This window comes from Drosophila innubila (assembly GCF_004354385.1).
Source record: "Drosophila innubila isolate TH190305 chromosome 3L unlocalized genomic scaffold, UK_Dinn_1.0 0_D_3L, whole genome shotgun sequence".
Classification (NCBI taxonomy): Eukaryota; Metazoa; Arthropoda; class Insecta; order Diptera; family Drosophilidae; genus Drosophila; species Drosophila innubila.
In genome coordinates this window covers 25,142,250-25,163,678 of record NW_022995376.1, presented here as the reverse complement: position 1 = coordinate 25,163,678, position 21,429 = coordinate 25,142,250, and the positions used below count along the sequence as shown (strand labels likewise).

Genomic DNA, 21,429 nt, shown 5'->3' with positions numbered 1-21,429 from the left:
TTAATATTGATTTTTGGTTTTTACTTCAACGATTTTGTGTAGCCGATAACCGAAAACAATTTACAAACATATTGAAAGCCCCAACTAAAACCTATATTCCATTCGGTTTGATACCCTGATAATAATAATATATGTATTAATCCCTGACTTTCCGTTACGTTTTTTATATGGGTTTTATGTATATATTTTAAATCGATAAAAAGATGAAAAGTTTATAGCATATTAAAAGTAAGAAATAAAAGTTTTTGCTTTGTTTTGATGCTGTGTACAGAACCTTTTAATTATACACCTCTATAGGCACGACCAGCAGTATGTAAGGGTAATAACCCATTTTAGGTACACTTGCTCTTCATAGCCGCATCGAAAATTTGATTGTTTTTAAATTTCAATGATCACTGGGTAGGCTCACAACTTGCAGCACCTCTGCCCCTCTCAGTGTAGATTCTCTTCTCTATAGCTCTTAAATTTCTTAGTAGAAAAGCCCAGTTATTGTTGTTGCTGTTGTTGTTGTTAATGCCACCGCCTGCTGTGCTCGACATCGGGGCAATTACCCAACAGCAGCCGCCAAAAACATGCCCCAGTCTCAAGTCCAAGACCCAAACCCGACGATAATAACAGAGCAACCAGAATCCTGAATTACGCTGAAAATTCCCAACAAAAAAAATTAAAAGAAAAGAAAAACGAAAAAAAAATGATTCACTTGGAACGCTGGCGGGGGCAACAAGTGGAGGTGCTGGCGATTCCACAAATCGTCGGCAACGTTTTCTTTGTGCCTCCACTTGTGCCTCAATCCTCCAGCCTGGGGCTCCATCTCCACATCATCCACGGCACCGACACCGTAAACGTTCCGCATTGGGTATAATGGCGCTGTAATTGAAGAAGAACACGCGATCGCAGCGGGGACCGTCCAAAAGGAGGAACCGCCTCTCTAACATCCACAAGGTAGTGCAAGGGTTTCTTTTTTTCGGTTCGAGTTCGGGTTCGGTTTCCAGTGCCCATTCGTGTTTAATACCCTTGCTGAGGGTATTATAGTTTTATCACAAATTGCGCATCGCATTAATTAATAACCCATATTCTTGATAAGAACGACGATATAGCCTGTTCTTTTGTCCATCTTTCCACTTTCGCAGCTATCTTGATAAAAATTTGTACATGTTCGTCCTTTTACTTGAGACAGTTCATAATATGGAACCATCGACGGATCACTGTAACATTTAAAAAGTTCTTCGTCTTTCAGATATCCATCTATCTCACAGAATATATACATTTGGACCGATTTTACACAGCCATAGGAACGATCGGTAGAAATTCAATCTTTACAATAAAAAAATTTCTTGTTTTTTTTTAAATCTCATAAAATCTCACAGGCCAGGACAAGACTTTATTTTATAATTTTTTAGTCATTTGTAGGTTTATAGCTGTTAAAGAAACAGAGCTCTGAAAGGGTATCAAATCATCGGTTTGAAATCTTCGATAACCATTCATTCTTGCCTTTGGTTTTGCATTCGTTTCCTGCAGTGCCTTTGTTCTGGCTTCTTCTGCCTCATCATAATCATCATCATCATCATCATCAACACAATCGTCATTATCATCATCAGCAGCATCATTGATCCATCGCAAGTCGTCTTAATTTCATGTCGTTCTTTTGTATAATTTAGCCCCTACTTCAACTCTCCCTTCTCTCCATAGCATTTCCTCGACTCTCTCTTCCTCCCTCTTGGGATGCGGGCAATTTTTGATTGTTCCCTACGCTCATTTAACCTACTACAAGCCTTTGATTGATGTCGGTTCCATGTCTGTCCGTCTGTCCATCTGTCCGACTGTTATTGATTTATGTTTTTGTATGTTTCGTAAAATTTCGCACAATTTTCGCAATGCGTTTGACAAAAGTTGATGAACATTCTGTCGTCTGTTGCATCTGTCCTCGTTTCATCTTCCTTCGCATCCACCGCATCCACCGCAACTCTGCAAATGTAATTACCCAACGTGGGCGCAAAAAAGGGGAGGAACAGGCTGCAGCTTGATATGTCATTGCTATAGGGTTTTAACACTCCCTATGTCGGACGATGACTGAGTGGAGTCCATGGCAACTGTCACTCTAATTGACATGGGCAGTTGCTTCAACTCGGAATTAAATGGGGTTACAGAGGGGCGGGAATATATGGAAAGAGTTACCTGCCTCATATGTCTGTGATATGCAGTTATGATGTTTTGTGGACCTCGTCTCGTTGATGGAACTTTATTCCGCCAGATTGCATTTTGTAATTAGTTTTGCAAAGGTGAAGTTAATCCATAAAAATGGATATACCTAAATATGAACATCATCACATTAACTAGAATATTTAAGGAAATTACCAAATTCTAACTTTTAACTTAATTACGTCCCTTTGATAAGCACCTTAAAATTCACTAGGAATTAAACTAAGTTATTATATCTTGAGATCATTTAAATAATTATACCAGAGTATTATTATATTATATCCCGTGAAAGCATGTGTCTAAAATAATAGTGTCAAATCAAAATCGAGTTTCCAATTTATGACGAGAAACTTTTCGTATTTAATATCAAAGATGTAACACACTTCTGAACCCAATATAGATTTCATGAGAGCTAAATACCCATTTAATTAATTAAATAGAGTTGAAATTATCTATTTTCTTACGTTTCCCAAAGGTTCCTTTAAATATGTTGTACATTAAAAGCAATTAACAAACTAATCAGCAATTCTCTCTCTCCAACCCAGCTAGTTTTTCTTAGTTATTTGGGGTCTTGGGAACCATGATTAAAATAACTACTTAGCCTAGCAGTAGGCTTCATATTGTTCTCCCACATTTTATTATCATTTGTTTTTAATACTTTAGCTAATCTGCAGACATCGTGTTTTTTGGCATCGTTAATATCGCCATAAAGTTTCCAACTGCCAATTCAGAGACTCTCCACAGTCTAATCGCTGGATGATAAACCTTTGGACATGATGTGGATTTGGGAATCTTGTAATTGAAAATCGTAAAATCAAAGAAAAGCGGTCAAAATTCATCCCGAAAAGCTCATAAAAAAAGTTCAAGCAACTGCATGGCTTCATTTGGAAGACAACATTTCTTGTTTGTGCCTATGTGTGTGTGTGTGTGTGTTGGATAGTTTTCTTAACGATTTCGGCCTAATAAGCAACAATTGGTCAACGCTCTTTCTCTCTCACTCTGTCTTCGAACCAATCAATAGAACAACTTGAACAACAATTTCCGCTGCAGCAACAAAACAATTTCTTGTTGCTGCTTTTCTTTTCTTTTGTTTTGAGTTTTTTTTTTTTTGTTTTTTTGTAATTTTGAATAGGAGTTGCATATGCAATGCGAGGGGCGCGTTTATCAAAATTAATTGGAAATTTTCGTTGATTTTTAACGACTTCTGAGTAAAAGTCATTTGGAAAATGAGGCACAAACATCAAACGGGGCAAGTTGCACATGTTGGCTGGCAGCATGAAGAGATCTTTGGATCTGTGAATGGTTCGGCTCGCCTGTCGCTTTTATGGCCTTACAATATAATTTCCTGTCAAGAGACAGCCGGACGACCCAAAGACAATTCATAATTGCTTTCAAAATTTGTTTATAAACGCACTGGGCGCCCCCTCCCCCCTCCCCTTTCCCTTTGTGTTGCCTCCTACGCATCCCCTGCCCCCTTTTGATTTGGTTGACGACAACTTTATTTGAATTTTATGACAAGCCAGGCATAAATATTTATGACCAGCACTTACAACAAAGTTAATTTATTTAATAGTTGCATGCGTACATCGTTTCTGTATTTTCGATTTTTAATTTTTTACGAGCGTCGAAGAAACTTATGAAAATATTTTGATGGTTCCCCAACCCACTCCTCTTCCCAAGTCCAGTCGATAGTTGTTGCTTTTATTTAAAAAAAAAATTAAGTTTTAATGAGCCCCTCAACCAGCAGTTACTGGCGCTGTGACGCAATCATCCCAATGTATCTGCCGAATGAATGTATCTAATTTATGCTCAACTCATAATTTATTGAAAATATATTGCGCAAATGTTTATATATTTTATATTCTTTTGCTCTTTTGGTCGACTGCACCCTTAGAACATTTTGTATAAATAAAATGCACGAATTGATGTTCTGCTCACACAATCAAAATATTCAACAAATTTTATACATAATAAACAAGTGTCAGTACGAGTATTAATTGAAATTTACGAGAATCACTGGGGCAAGAAATCAATGATGTGAACATTATTATTCTAAATTTTTCATTTCACAATCTGACAAATAAATAATAAAACAATATTTCATATTGTAAATTGAACAGATTTCAAACACACAGAACAAGAAATTCAAACGAACTAATACACATGAGTGGTTTCACAGTATAAATAAATTCACAAAACTCAAAATTAAATGTACGTATAAAAAGAATAAAAAATGTATAATAAACAAACACAAAACAGAAAAAATCAATCAATCGATATTTAAAATAAATGTTTTTTTATTTAAATTTTCTATTGAAAGAAATGCAATGATTAAACTTTAATTTACTCAAAAGTAGATGACTACATAAAACCCTGGTGTTCAAGATTATAAATGGGGCACTTTGTGAAAAAAACAGTACACAAATTTTTGAAATTAAAAATAAAAGTAACTTTATTTTGGAAATTAATAATAGTCTCTTATTATTTTAAAACAACAAATAACATAAGTATTATTCTCGCACTTGTATTTCTTTTTAAACAATAAGCCTTATTTTCTAAGACATTTTAAAATTAAAAAAAGGTCTTATTACATCACTTTTATCAAAAGTAAAAATAAAAAAAATTGTTCTTTTATCGTACACTTTAAATAAAAATTTAAAAATTTTATTTGTGTCGTATTATTTTTTATATTTTGACTGGATAAAATCTATTCTAATCTTTAAAATCAACAATCGATTTAAATTTTACTTTCATTTTCCACTTCATAGCTAAAACATAATTCCAAGTTTGGCTAGCACAAAAATAATTGAACTTACTCGACTCGATAATTTATGCATTTTCGTAATAGCCGTCGCTAATACAACAACACATTTTTCGACAGATAGAAAAAAAATAATAATGAATGCATAAATAAATAAAATGTTTGCTGTAAATTATAGAGAGGCGTCCATTGGCGCGCTAAGGCCAAACAAAACAAAAATCAAAATAAAAAAATAATAATAACACAAAACACTGCAAGGCGTTGCCACAGTCACAGCCAAACCCAAACCCAAATCCAAACCCAGAGCCGAGTTCGAGTTCGAGTTTGCGATCGAGCACAATCTCCAGGCAATATGGCAGCCTCCGTCTGGGTCTCGAATCTCGAGTCTCGCGTCGGGCATTATCTGACTGTCATGGATAATGATCAACCGTTGGCCACCGCCTTTGCCTTTTAATTAAACGCTGAAGCCGCAGCTGAAGCGGCTGTTGGATAACGAACAAGGGGCAAGGGGCAAAGGGGATCCGCTCCACGATTTGAGTCTTCAATCGTACCCGAGTCATGGAACGACTCGTCGGCTGTCTCTTTGACGCTTTTCTTTCCGTGTCATACACCGAAAATGCAAGAGAGTGGAGAGGGGTGGGGAGAGGCGGAGAGGCGGAGAGGGAAAGATAAAGCGGTACCATTCAGGGACACACAAAGTGCCGCACAATCGTTGCCGCCTCATTCAGTTGTTCATGCCATCATTGCTTCATTATCCATGCGCACATCACTCAACGGACTAGCAGCATTCGAGGCGGCGGCTACAGGCGAGTCAAGAACCCACATTGGAGAGTTCTATCCATAGCCATCCATCTATATCCATCCAACCATCCATCCATCTGCCCATGCTCGCCGTCTCGAAAATCAATTTTCTGCTGCGTTTTCAATGTTTTCAAAGTTTTTTTCTCTGGCATATCTTTCGTCATTGTATTATATTTGAAAAACAGAAAAAAATTGTAATTTCTTTAACGTAAAAAATTGATTTGTTTTGCATTGCGATAGACAGTCGAAAAGACTTTGAAAATACAAGACAAAAGAAAAGCTTATTTGATCATATATGTATGCCATGTATTTGTATTTATATGTGTAAACGACCCAATAAGAGCTGCTACAGTATGGAAGTTGTAACTTAGGATATTGATGTGGTAATCTCAGCTTGATTTCAATTTTAATATTTTAAAAACTTTTTACATAGAATTATATTCAAAAAAATCCTAGCAGGCTTTATGAGATATTGACCCCCTTGCAATTCGAATATCGCAAAACGCCGTCTAATTCTACGATCGAATTGTCTTAGGTATGTTGCGTGAAAATGATCAGTAAGTCAGTCATTCAGTGAACAGGACAAAAGAGTTATATATACATAGATTTGACATATTGTAAATTGATTTATCAAGCATAGGAACTTTTTTGAATTGATTAGATAAAAATATATTTGCTTAAAGTTTTTCCTTCTATTCAAAAATAGAATTTACTATCTGTTCTCTAAATCAACGTTGTTCGCATATTTAAATTCTACAAGTATTAATAATCATTCTTTATTTTCTTAAAAGTTAATCAATTTAGTTGAGATAGATAAATATGTATTCTTAATAGATAAAGTCTCTTCAAAAAGATCTTTAGTTGGGTATATATATGGAAATATAAACATTATAATCTTAAAATTCTTATATCTTTGTATATGTTATGTTATATATCTAAGCCAGTTACTCCCTTTTATTTTCATGACCCACATTTGCTTAGTACCCCTTTTTCTTAATTTATACGCCGCCACTGCATTATTCAATTGGTTCCCTCTACGCTTTGAGTTTTTTTTTCGGGCTTTTGACTGGGCGTTAATGACTTTTGCGGCTCGTCGTTTTTTATTCAACGCAGGCAAACCCAGACAGATTTTTTGTTGTGGATGCCGGAGACAACAAAAAACAGAAAAAAATTACAAAGCGCGTTTTTGTCTTACAAATTTGAGTTGAGAGTCGGAAAAAAAGAACGCGCTGTGGGGTTAGCCCAAAGATACTTTTAAATAAGTTTTAATAGCACTGCCTCGGTTTGACTAATTTCAATTGTCGAAAATTAATTGAAGTAGCCGAAGACGAGATATCAAAGGGTAAGTCCCCGACTTGAATATAACTCCCAACTTGTTGCTGTCTCAATTGCAATTATCTGTCGCTGCGGTAAATCTTAAGTTCGCACACCCACGTCTGCCTCCGCCTCCTCCATATGCCAGTTGCACACACACATATTTCATATGGCGCTCCTTCGGCCCCACCATCCCCCCCCTCCATCTCTCCATCTGGTATATGTGTGTTAATAGCTGTATGCGTCACTTGCATCCTGCCGCATTGCAAGCCGCCTGCGCTTTCCTTGTCTGCGTGGGCGTTACCTTCTGTGTCTCTGTCCCTGTCTCTATCTCTGTCTGTGTTTCTGTCTCCCCTTCCCCTCCTGCTGCCCCTGACAGTTAACTCCTTGCCTGCTGTCTTGCGGCTTTCTGATTTATAACATTGTTTACACGGCACGCCAAAAATGTGATTTACTAGCCGCTGGTGCTGGCCACACATGTGCCCATTTGATTGCCATAACTCAGGACTCACGCATGCGCAGACACAGAGCCCAAGGCTCACAATTCCATCCACAGTCATAGCGTTGGTGAATGATAAAGATAAATTCTACTGTGCAAGCAAATCTTGAGGTATTTATCCAACCAAATAATAGACGAGATGACATGTGCATCAACAATCCTTTAACATGAAGCACATAGCTATTAAGTTGATTCTAAACAAGACTGCAAACTTGTTCTGATTGTGTTTGATTCGAAATATATACTTACAATCTATAATCTACAATATAACATTTAATTTCAGCCAGATTTTGAGTAAGTGATCAATTATTAAAAATTGAATAGGTTTGAAATACTAAGGAAGATGGAAGTTCGATGAAGAAAATAAAAAAGTTTATTTGTAGTAAACTGATTTAAGGTTCGAAACAAAATTATGGATTTTAAAACATTGTCAACATTTTTTAAATATGCAGACTTGATTTTAAGAGAGATTAAACTTTTTAAAGCCATATTCACACGATAGTCATGTCAACCGAAGCATTTTGAATGAAAATTAATTATTAAAACATCAATCAATTTTCCAAACAGAATCTATTAAATCTCAGATTCTCTGAAAATTAAAAAATGTATGAAAAAGTTGTCTTGAACTAAATGATTGATTACAAAAGTTTCTTATACATTGATCATTTCTGATCAATACAAGTATAGACACCATTTTAATCTATCGATTATATCTTATATCTTATAATATATAATAATTTGAACCTAGATTTAAAAAGAGAAAGAGAGTGAAACCAGTAATAAAATTTAAAATTTAAGAAAAAGTCGGAAAGGCTATAGTTGTTATCCCGACCATAGAATACCCATTACTTATATCAATATATATTGAAGTACTTTATAGAAATAACTACCTAATAAAAAATACTTATTTAATTTAATTCTATGATTGTTGTAATTTGTTTAATGTATAACTTGTGAAGCTGCCAATAGGTATCAGAAAACATGTTTAGAATTATTACATACAAACTTTAAAAAAAAAAAAAGAAAAAAAAAACTTCTACATTATTTTGGGTGCTTGTATTGCGCCTATTTTTAAAAACTTTGGTTAGCTATTCTGTAGTTAAGTGAGATAATTTTAATAAATAAAGTTAACTACCATAAACAAAGTATTACCTTAAAAACTGTGGGTGTGGTGAGTTTTCGCATTTAAAACAAACTTGACCTGCATGGGTCTTATAGAAATCTGTGCGCCAAGCTTGGTTGCTTTATCTATTATAGTCTCTGAGATCTAGGCGCTCACACAGCCGGACAGACGGACGGACATGGCTATTTCGAATCGGCTGTTGATGTTGATGTTTTATTTAATTGAGGGCTTTACATTTTCAATTCGATTTTGTTGTAAAAAAAAAAACTAGCAGAATATATTGCAATTTAAAATTGTATCTTTTTATTTTCCTAATTTAATTATTTAAATGATATGATACTTAAATAATTAAATTAAATTAAAATATATTTTATGTTAAAGGATATTCAAACTCTAATCACTTACTACATATAGAGCTTTAAAGTTGATCGCCTATTAATTTTAATAACTTGTAGTTATGAAGAGAAACTTCTCGTCGTTATGAAAGCCATTATGGACCATTAAAAGAGTTATTTAAATATATTGAGAAAAATATATATGTTTTTCGTATCCTCCACTGACCTAGTTGATCGGTTAGAACACAATTTGGCACTCAAGACATGCATTAGACCCAATTGACTGACCAAAATGAAAAGCTAACACAATTTGACATGTTTCACATTTACTGAGATTTTTGAGCTGCATTTGGTTTGCTAACGAAGTGAGGATTTTATTTCTTTTTGTTGTTAATGTTGTTGTTGTTGTTGCTGATGTTGTTTGGGAAAGCAACTTGAAAATGCAGTTGAACAGTCAAGAGCTGAGTGAGCTGTGGGAGCAGGAAATGTACGAGTATCCGCAAGGAGCAGTCGGCAAGCGTTTCCTGTGTGCAGCTAGTAAAATGCCAGGGGAGTTGACTGCATCCGTAGCACTTTGCTCCCCCCCCTCTGTCCACTTTCCTCAATCCTCCATCCTCAATGTGGCTCAATGTGTGTCTGCTAGATGCAGATAACAGGCATATACACTTGTATGTTGTCAAGATTTGCTTTGATGTCTTTTTCATGTACCGACCAAGTCAACCGACCCAAACCGAACCGAACCGAGTTGTGTCGTGTCGGAGGGAGAGTGGAGATTGGAGAGGAGTGGAGAGTCGGAGGGCTCCGCTTTTGGGTGCGGCTGTTGATGCTTTGTCCATCTTCGTGTGGGTTGACAACAATTAAAAAGTGACGGGCCGCATTGACGGTTGTGCGGGGTGTGGCATGCTGCCAACTTAAGTAGGCAGCAAATACAAGTACAACAAAACAGCAAATCTCCAATTCCCTACCCTCCCTCTCTCGCTCCCTCTCTCTCTCACTCTTTACTGTCTCTTTCCCTGTCCCACTAAGCATTTCAATTGCCTTTGTTTATGAACAAATCCCCCGCCCACCCACGAGGTAATGCTGCAAAACGCTTTGAAGTTGAAACCGACATCTCATTTGCTATCTCTCTCTGACACTCTCTTTCCCTCTCTGTCTCTGTCTCTTTCACTGTTTTATTTTTGGACCAATTTTATTAGCAAAGGGTTGGCCGAACGCTTTGAAGTTCAAGTATTGCGGCAAAGCATTTATATGTATTTATATAGAAATGTATTTATGTGCATATGTATATTATGTATTTCGTTGTACATATATACACATAAGTATGCATGCATGTATGTTTGTATGTCGTCTGTTGGCACATCAAACATGCTCGTACATGAATCGCCAAGCGTCACAAATTGAAATATCACATCAATTTGCCATGCGGCCGTCGCGCTTTGTAATAAAAGTAAATAATAATTTAATAAAAGCCGCAAAAAGCATTAAACGCTGACGGCAAAGAACAAAGGCAACGACAATAGCAACAGCAAAAACAACAACAACAACAGCCAAAGCCAAAAGGCCATGCCGCCAACAACAGCTGGCGATTGGCGAATGACGATGGAGATGCCAATGGAGATGAAGATGGAGATGGAGATGGAGATTCAGATACTCGTACCTCGCACTTTGTTCCTGGCATTTGCACAGAGAGCCACAGAGAGAAAGAGCTCACGAGCGCCCTCTATGTGTCAGTCACTCAAGTGGCTTTAAAGCAGCGCGCGCGCATGCGCTTTGCAACTGCCCCAAACACACCACACACACACACACACACAGACAGAAATACACACATTGTGTGTGGTGCGGTGACCGCTTCAAATTGATTTGAACGAGCGCTAAAGCTTCGGACAGTTGATAAGAGCAAGCCGACAGTCAAACTTTTCGCACGGGTGGCACAGACATCCACAAATGCCGCAAGCACCACACACAGCACCACCAAGCGGAGAGACGGACAGACGGACAGACAGACAGACAGACGGACAGATGAACAGACTGACCAGTCAACTGTTCCTGCGATTCGACTGGCGGCACATCAAAAGATGCAGTCGCCTGCGGGCCAAGATACTGTTGTCAGCTTGCCACATGAAACTGTTGCCTTTCTCAGAGACAGAGACAGAGACAGCAATAGAGAGACAGAGAGAGAGAGAGGGTGAGTAGGCGAGGGTGAACGGATCGTAGCTGGTTGGCTAATCAACCATGATCATCATCATCATCGTCAACATCATTGATGTGGATGCGGTATTAACAGTTAGCTGAACCCACGTAGCAAATGCATAATGACAGTGACAGCAAATCGATTTTGATGATGAAAAAAAAATTACATTAATTATCGATTACAATGAAATTTACTATTACTATTTCTTCAATTTGTTAATGAGTATTGTATTATTAACTATTAATTGCTTTATAAAGTTGATGAGTATCGATCGTAAAGCTCTTTTAATCGCTACTCTGCCAACCTAATTACAATTGAATAAATTTTAATAAAGTAAGTATTTTTAGTAACTAATACAAACACCATGGTCGTAGCCAGGGGTGGCCAAAAAGTTTTGTTAGTCCCGTAAATTAAACATAAAATTTCTTGTTAAAAAAAGAAACAACAGCAGAAGCTCACAAATTTAAGTTTTAAACTCTTATCTCTTATCCAGTCTCTTATTCAGTGCGCAGACGTTTAATTCATCTTCCTCAAATTTTTTTATAAAATGTCGAATTTAACATTCGTACTCATTCAAAGTGAACAACAAAAATATATATCAATACATATTATTTTTAATATTTAATATTCATTTCGAGATTATTGAAGAATTGAATGCCAATTTTATATATATATATATTTATATCAGCACAAGGGGCATAAAACATACCTTGGCGGAATGAAGCATCCAAACAAGCTTATAAATATCTGGAATAGTATGTTTTTCGTATTTCTTACTGTACAAGAAATTGTGGAGAGATCCCCCCAGCATACTCTAAAAGCATACGAAATCTATTCGCTTGATCTATAAAGATACCGCATAATGTCATATTTGGATGTTTCAAACGAGATACTAAATTGAACTCTCGCTCAAGACCGCAAACATCTTGTTTCCAAATTTTGTTGGCCACGTTGCAGTGTAGACGTCGCCAAATGAGCTGAGTCCAATCTAAATATAAAGATGAACAAGGGGGCTCCGCCCCTTGCTCGCTTCGCTCGCGGTGAGGTGCGACTACAGTCGAGCTCGCTCGACAGTGGGATACCCTAAGTCCTGGTACACTTTTATAAAAGTTGATTTTCGACCTGTTGTTCCTATGGCAGCATATGATCTAGGAGCCGATTCGAACCAAATCTGGTCAGAATGTAGAAAACCAACATTAATGCATTTTCTATCAGTTTGGTTAGGATGCCTTAAAAAACAAAAAGCTTTTTCATACTAAAACTTGATTTTCTACCAACCGGTCTTATGACAGATATATAATATAGTCGACCGATTGGACGAACTTCGGTCAGTATGGACAAAACCAAGTTAAATGCATATTCTATCAGTTTGGTTAAGATATCTCAAAAAACAAAAAACTTTTTTATGCAAAGACTAAATTTTCGATTGAGCGTTTCTATTGCTACTATATGATATAGTGTACCGATTTTAACCAAATTTGATCAGGATGTGTAATACCAGCCCAGATGCATATTCCATCAGATTGGTTCTGATATCTAAACAAACAAAAAACTTTTTCATACTAAAGCTTCATGTTCGATGTATGCTATGGCAGTGGTAATATAGTGGTCACATACAAAAATAAAAATAAACTTGATCTGCCTATGAGGTCCAGGAACGTACATACCAAGTTTGAAGTCTTTAGCTATTATGGTTTGTGAGATCGACGCGTTCAAACAGACGGACGGACGGACATGACTCAATCGACTCGGCTGTCGATCCTGATCAGGAATATATATACTTTAGGGGGTCTGCCACGCCCCCTTCTGCCTGTTACATACATTCTGCCAAACTCATTATACCTCTTTTGTCCATTTTCAATGGATTCAGGGTTTAAAAATATATATACCACCATAAAATAACGGGTATAAACACAATATTTGTTGAATTTTTACGTTGATACCCACCTCGTTATCCATTTTTTAACGTCGCAACTGAATTTAATAAGCTATTGTTTAACAAGCCAATTTGTTTGCTAAAAAATTTTTTTGATAATTGCCGTAAATTGTGGCCAAGTGAAATCGTTTCCAAAGCAATATTTGCACATCGATGTCGTATTTAAGCGACCCGTATTAAGCGACCCTTTGAATTGTTCTTAAGATTTGTCTTTCAAATTAGAAAGTGCATTTTAATATGTGACTAATATTTTCTGAAATGTATTACCATTTTTCTGAAAACAGTGCTTTGGACCAATGGCAATCGAAACATAATTTCTAAAATCAAGAAATTCTTAAAAAACTTCTAAAATCAAGAAATACCGCCATTCATTATATGGCAATTATTTTTAAAAATTAGAAATTAATTTCTTTTATTCATTTATACATTTTCCAGTTTCTAGTTTTAGCAATATTTTTTGGATTGGGAATACTTTAAATAACTAACCAAATCAAAAATATGTATTTTATGCATTTTTATTTAATTTATAAAATAATTTAATTTAATTCAATAAAGATTACATTAATTCAAATTTCTCAATAACTTTTTTAAAAGCAATGCTTGTTTGCTTTCAGGAACAGCAACAATTGCTTTTGGGTTACTTTGGCGCTGTTAGAGATTTGTAGAACACATCTTAAAACTAAATATAGCTATCAAGGGTTAATTTCGCCTTAATATTTAGAAAATATTGATAAGCAAAATCACCCTGCTTTTTAGAAAAAATAGCAATTTTTCCATATTTTAAAAAAATATTTCTTAAAAATCTCTATTTAGGGGTAAATTTTTTTAAATTAAGAAAAATATGTTCAATAAATATAAGTTTTTTTTGAACTATCATGGCGATTTTAAAACAAATGCGAATATCTAAAACGAGGGTAATATTTTTCCCGAGTATATTTTAATTTTTAATTGAATCTTAAATTCTATGCTATATCTAAACAGAACTTCGTTTCTTTTATTGCTGTCATCGTTTCGGAAGAGCCAAAAATGATTTCTTTAATTTTTCACAGCCACGATATCCTCATACCCACACTCAGTTGTTGTTGTGTGTGTGTGTGTGTTTGTATTGATGCTGCAACAGCTGCCACTTTGTATCTGGTTTTCATTTAAGTTGCGGGCTTTTATGCAAATTTTGTTGTTGTTTTTGCGTGTCACCAAAATCAGTAAAAATTCAATGTGCTCCCCTTCAATCGATAATGCAAATGGCGCAACAGCAGGCAAAGCTGAACCTACAGAATCAGAGATACAGATAACAGATACAGATTCAGATGCAGATACAAAATTGTATCTTCAGGTCCTTACACTTGTCAGATATATTCGGTACATGAAATTAAGTTTGTGAATTATGAATTTAAAATCCAATGCTCGTTCCACTTAAAATGAAAATGAGACTGCACATGCTATTCTGTCCTGTCCTGTGTTGTCCTGCAGAATCCTGTTTTGCAGCTTTGGCAAAGTTAGTCCTTTTGTCGCTCGTTGCGTAACTCAAAAGTAATTAAATTGCAAAATGCACACAACAGAGCAAAGGCAAAGATAGGGGCGTGGCACAGATACAGAAACATACATATGCACGCATATATGCATAGACACATACAGTCAGTCAAGTGATTGTTTTGACAAAATTGAAAAATTACACATTTTATTTAGCAAAAAATAATTATATATATATGTACACTTTTTCCTGCTATATTATTATTATGTTTCAAAGTTGGTAATGGTTCTTAAAGCAATTCAAACTGAAAATTAAAAAGGTGTGTTAACCATCAAAAATATGCAAACAATTCGCCTCGACAAGATGGCAAACCAGACAAAAACATAAAATAACCAGCACTCAACCATCTTAGCCCCAATCGTCGAAATAATGAACAGAATAAATCAAATAATTTTTTCTAAGATTATTTTGGGCCTCTCAATTCAAAAATGAGCTCAGAAACTGTGTAGAAGGTTTCGTTTACCTGTAAGGTGACAATATGTACAACAATTTTAAAAAGTTTTTTAATGATAATATGCTCAATTTAAATATTTTCACAAACATGCTATTTAATTTAATTTGTAATTAAACGTACCTTTCACAAAAAAATAATAAATTAAATTGGTCGGTTATTTTTCAAGTTGTATTAATTCAAAAAAACTCACATTAAAAAAAAAAAATTTAACGCCCAAAAAATTATGACATATGTAACTAAAACAAAAGCTACCGTTAAAAGATACTGTGAGATTTTAAGCACTTGCAATTGATAAGGTGTATTTATAAGCAACAGTCTAAAAATATGTTTTTATTCAAAAATGAGTTACTCTTTTAGTTATTGTAATAAAGCGGGTGAGTGCCTTGATGCACTCTTGGGTATTAGAGGGTTGAATAAACTTATTATAACTAATTTTGTAGTGTCAAAAATAAATGATCCATCGATTTTAGCTTTAAATTTTCACAATTATAAAGTTTTTAAGAATTTTCGGCAGCTCGAGGCAGTCATAGAATTGCAATTTATCCTAAACAACTACAGTAAATTTAACAGGTTATTTTTTAAATTTAAGGAACAGATAAAGAGTTATACATTAACTTTTAAGGGAAGGAATAGTTTTAAATTTAGTTTTATGTTTTTTGAAATATTTTTCTTCATTATACCCGTTACTTACTTGTGTTCGTTGGAATGTATGTAACTGAGAAAGGAGGCATCTTCGACCCCATAAAGTATATATTCTTGACCAGCGTCAACCGCAGAGTCGATATAGTTATGTCCGTCTGTCCGTCCGTCCGTCTGTGTGAATTTTACTTGTATTACTATACTACTTTACTTGTATTACTTTGAAAACATTAATTCACCTTAACTGCCGTTCTACTTCTTTAATCTGGCTGCGATTCAGTGATTGATAATAATATTATAATAGATGGTGTAGTGGTGTTTTTTCGCGATTTGCGGGGGCGGTGGAAGGGGGCGTGGCTTAAATTTTAAATAAATTTGATCTGCGTGTGGTATATAAAAATCTGTGTGCCAAAGTTGGTTACTCTATCTCTCATAGTCTCTGAGATCCTCGACTCGGCTGTTGATGCTGATCAAGAATATATATACTTTATAGGGTCGGAGATGCCACCTTTCCTGTTACATACATTCCAACGAACACATTATACCCTTGAACTGATTTTTTAAGTAACGGGTATAAAAATGTGATTTCCATTAATTCTTAGTTTTCAGACCCAGAGGACCCTTTTACTAGAAATGAAAAAATACCAGTCATTAGTTTTTCATTGTTTTTCTAATATTATTAGATTTACTTCTGGTTATAAGATGAAGTTAATAAAGAACAAACAATGGATATAGGATTTTTTTTAAATCAAAAAATTATTTTATGTAAATTTCTCATGTCCAAACAATTACTTGACATACTGTATTTCCCATTCCTTATGTATGTGCGTGGGATTTGGCCTGTTAGAAGTCAAGTGTTGCAGGGGGAATGAAGTAACTAAAGCAACTGGCAACAGGCAACTGGCAACATGTTGACAGCATCCCCCTTTGGTGCGGTAGGCTCCTCCCTGAGGTCTGTAAATCGGTGTTGTCCAAGTCTGCGCAAAAGTTATAGTTATGATGATTGTTGATTTACAGTTTAAAGTTCTTAGTTTTTAGTTTCTCTGTCTGTCTCAGTTTCTCGGCGCTCTTCTCTGTTTTGTGCTGTGCTGCTCCCTTTGTGGACTCATGTAGCATGCAATTAATTTTGTAGCCAGTACTTCAAAGGCGCCACAAGCCGCTGCACACATTGCAACTGCATCTGATGATGGAGGGGCATGGAGATGTAGGCTGTCAATGGGCCTTTGATGCACTCGCTCTGTGCTCCCTTCCCGGTTGCATTTGTCGCTGACAGCCGCGCTAATGGTCGTTGCCGGGAACGGAGACAAAGGGGGGAACGGAACGGAGATGGTGACTTGGCTCAGTTTCGATCTGTGTTCCCAGCGGTAACCCGAGACCTTTGGTATGTCAAAATGCCAGAACCGCTGTCTTCGTCGGCTCCTCTGCTGACTGCGATGTCAATGTCAAGACTTGACTTTGGTTACTTTGTGGTTGACATTTACGATGCTGCTCTTTTGGGCCATCTTACCAACAATCTCAGCCAGCAGCTCGGCTCCTCTGGGGTCCCTTGACTGACAAACATACCGTACCATATCTTTGACAGAGCAGTGAACAAATTCCAATTACTTTACTTTTGTCGCTATTAATTAATAAACTTGAAAACTTTCTAATCAAGGTTGAAAGCTTACAAAATCCTGGAAGAAGATTCGGTTTGATCGTTAGAGCTATAGAGCAAAATCTTAATATTTTTTCATTGTTTTAATTTTTCTTAATTGCTTACCAATTTTCATAATTTTTAAGACCATACATTTATTTTATTTCAAAAATTACTACCTTTTTTAGGATAATGTTCATTCCACTAATTTTAGTCTTAAACAGTGTGGTCCAAAAGCAGACTGTAAAATACTATTCCCTGTCACATGTAATAATATTGATCTAAAATACAATAATAGATAGTAAAGAGTCTCATAATTGTCTTATTATATTTATGTCAAGGCTACGAATCGGTTCTGAGCCGAACCTCGTAGAACCGGTTCGGTTTTGGTTTTTAAGCAGCCTGAACCGGATCATGAACCGAACACTTGAAATTATTTACTTTGCGAACCCGACCCTTAACTGAACCGCTTTTTGAAATAAAAGGTTCGGTTCGAAAAAAAATAATTACATAAGACTTCGGATTTAAAAAAGTCATATTTAAATCTTAAAATAAATTTTAGTTATCACAAAAATTTTATTTCTTTTAAAAAACGGAATTTAATTAGTTCAAAATGTAGAGAAAAATGTATAACAATAAAAATATTTATTTTCTATGAAATTGAACCAAGGTTCGAACTCAAACCTTGGGTTCAGGCGGTAACTGATGTCTTGCTCTGTGGTTTGAACCGCCGAACCGAACCTTTAAAAAACTTTTGGAGTCTTGCAGAAGAAAGACATTCGATTTGGGTCTGGAATCAAGTGATAAGAAATATTAAAGCTTCGGTTTGCCGACCAGGCTCGGTTACTGTCGAGTAAATACTGTAGCAGGATGAGATGTCCTCTCTATTCTTAACCAACTCAGAATTGTGATTGCGGTTGAGTACCGACCAAGTTCCATAACTTTACACTCAGTTTGCGGTTGCCATGTCAAGTATCCGATGTCTAACCAAAAATATGCGCATAAAATGGCTTCGAAAGAGAATCAGTAACTGAAATGCAGGAAAAGGCGAAGGAGACAAGGAAAATGTGTAGCTTGAGAGTAGAAAAGTCAAATGAAAAGCGTCATCCACATATGCTTGCTGCATAATTACACTTTTATTAACATGCAACAAGGAGAAGCCAACTGAAAAATTGCCCCAGCTGTGCTAAACACCCTTCCCCGTCCCTATCTCACTTCTCTTCTACTCTTTCTTGCACAGAGCCAACGGCAACAACTGCCAAAACCCAAATTGCTCCACCTATTGCTCCATTTCTATTCGTGCATATGTGTGTGTGTGCGTGTGTGTGTGTGTGTGTGTGTGTGTGTGCGTGCCTGGACTGTTGAATGCAAACAGGTGCCGCGGCTGCCTTCCACTTGTCTCCTCCCCAGTCTTCTCCCCTCTCTTAGCCTTCGGCTGCGTTTGCTGCGCTGCATCCGTCGCATCGCATCATATGGCATTCACATCCTTTAGAGACACTTGAGGCTCACTCGGCTTAAATGAAGTGCACACGCCGTCATGCACATCAAAGCGAGCCGACAGAGCCGCCGACGAGGCAGCTAATTAGACACGCCTCCATTGGCATCGCCGCCCGTAATTAACATTAACTGTTACCCACACACTCACAAACACACACACACACATTTCAATGCTATCAAAAACTGTTTTGTTTTGTCTCTTTAATAATAACCGCTGGCTGTTGTTTTTTACGCTTTGATGCACAGCCAAAAAAAAAAATACAGATACAAAACTATTCACAAAATCACAAGCAATCTCAAAACAAATATATAGAAATAAAGCCGAGTTGATTGCACACCGAATTTTCCAATGCTACCTGAAAGATAATTTTTTAATTTTTCGCATTTAGTTGCTCAATTGCTGTTTATTGAATTTAAACTTCGATGCAAGTGGATAATAATAAACATTTATCTTAACAAAAAATGATATAATATTTACAAAATATCTTTAAAATAACACAACATTATTATAAATATTATATAATTTTTATTTTCTACTCCAGTCCCGCACTGAGTAGCCGAAGACTCCGCACTCTCGATAAACCCTTTCTCTCCAGTCTAGGTGAGCTTTCCTCCATAACACCGCGAAAGATCGCTAAATGTATTCAGCTATCAAACTAAGGTACCTCAGATCCGCGGTACCATAAAGGGCCCAACTGTGGCCTAAGTGAGTCGAAAAATTGATAGCCGCTCTAACCTAGCCTATTATAAATATAAAAATAATATGTATCTTAAAAAATTGGTTTAATTTGAGTTCGTTTGTTAAAGATACCTTAAAAATTAAAAAGATTTTAATTTTTTTTCAGGCCCGAAGCCCGTGATGTTTCTGTCCGTAGATTTAGCCATCTTATTCGGTGGCATGAAAATCGGCATAAAAAGCTTTGATAGCAGAAATATTCTACGCTCAAGGACTTAACGCCCAAAAATTTTTTTGGCGTAATGTCCATTAATTCAATATTAGAATTTGAGCGAATTATTATTTAGTTATTTTTAAGTTAAAGAAAATAGAAAACCAACAAAAAAATTGTATCTCTACTTTTCCAGCTTATAAAAAAAGTCCATCGGAGGTCCTCGAACGTAGGGCCCCTGAACCCCTGCCCCTCCCTAGCTGCGCTCCTGTCGAATGCACTACCAAGTATACTAAGTATATAAGGTCCCGAGTTCTCAATAAACCTCAAAAACAATATAATCAAAACTAGTCGTTCGATTTTTGTGCTCCAAGCACTACTTATACATAGGTGTATCATTGCTGGAGCAGGTGTCTACTAACGTGGTTTTGAAAAATATTCAACAGAGTGAACAGAATAATAAGGCCTGACTCAGCTATATTCGGGAGCCAAGGGAAAGACCGCAGAAGAACTTAAGCTTTTAATACCATTCTTAAGTTCTGACAATGATACGAACTTTCAAGAATACATACAGGAAGATCGTAACAATATTCGGTCGAATGCTTTAATATATGGAAATTCGTTATTCGTGACAAACGCTGTGAACATATTGTCAGCTTACGAGCAAAAGATTCGAAAGATATTCAATACTGAGGTTGTAAAAGTGAACTTAGGAGACTCTTCTCAAGCAGTTTCCGAAATCAATGAGTGGGTAGCAAAGCAAACGGATATCAATATTCGCGAAATAATTGAGGGAGCTAGCGAAGATGTAAAAGTTATGCTTGTGAGCGCTATATACTTTGAAGGACTCTGGAAATATCCATTTCTTCTATGTACCAAGAGACGATGGAGAATCTACAGATAAATTCTGGTCGACACCATGGCCAGAGCTGGCGATTATAAGTATAAGTTCATTCGGAGTTTCGACGCCGACCTTGTAGATCATCCGTATGCTGACTCTAATATATCTATGGTTACCGTTAAGCCCAGAAAAGTGAGTTACTTTTTGCCGACCTGGCTGTGCGAAAAATTCATGCAATTTTTGAGAGCAGTTCTATGATGGAAATTAACCTGAAGTTGCCCAAGCTCAAGTTCGAATATAATGCAAATCTCAAAAGAATGCTACAAAGCGTTGGCATTAATGAACTTGAGTCAGCTAATTTAAAATCTATGAGTGACTTTGGATCACTCCTATATGTCAGTGAAGACGTCCAGAATGTTGTCATTGCGGTCGATGAGGAAGGGACCACAACAGCAGCTGCCCAAAGTTTGTATTTTGAAAAGAATTATTTTTGCATGAAAAGTATCTTGAATTTATAAATATTTTCAGAAATCGATGTTGCATTCTATTCGCCCACTTAAACAATTAAGTTCAATGTTAACCATTCATTCGTATTCTATATAAAAGACAACAAGAGAATTTATTTCGCTGGAAACGTTTACAATCCCTTTTAAGGGATTCTACATTAACAATTCTATTAGATTTATTTGAAAAATTTTAATTTTTGTCTGCATATTAAAAACAAAAAAAACAAAAATGTTCCAAATGCGCTATCTAATTTTTAAACAATGCTTTTAAAATTTATTTAT

General features: G+C 36.0%; 1 protein-coding gene across 1 annotated transcript; it reads left to right on the top strand.

Annotated features, from left to right (window-relative positions):
• The first annotated feature begins 691 nt into the window (after positions 1-691).
• LOC117788528 (alpha-1-antitrypsin-like) lies at positions 692-21,297 on the top strand. The gene is made up of 4 exons (XM_034627312.1): positions 692-856; positions 20,276-20,623; positions 20,830-21,036; positions 21,211-21,297. Exons 1-4 carry the CDS (start codon positions 692-694, stop codon positions 21,292-21,294), a joined length of 804 nt encoding a protein of 267 aa, XP_034483203.1. The 3' UTR covers positions 21,295-21,297.
• Positions 21,298-21,429: the final 132 nt, after the last annotated feature.

Coding starts and splice junctions, on each gene's coding strand:
- LOC117788528 (XM_034627312.1), top strand. CDS start 692: ATGATTCACTTGGAACGCTGGCGGGGGCAACAAGTGGAGGTGCTGGCG. Junction 857..20,275: donor CCGTAAACGTTCCGCATTGG/GTATAATGGCGC, acceptor GGCCTGACTCAG/CTATATTCGGGAGCCAAGGG. Junction 20,624..20,829: donor AAGATGTAAAAGTTATGCTT/GTGAGCGCTATA, acceptor CGTTAAGCCCAG/AAAAGTGAGTTACTTTTTGC.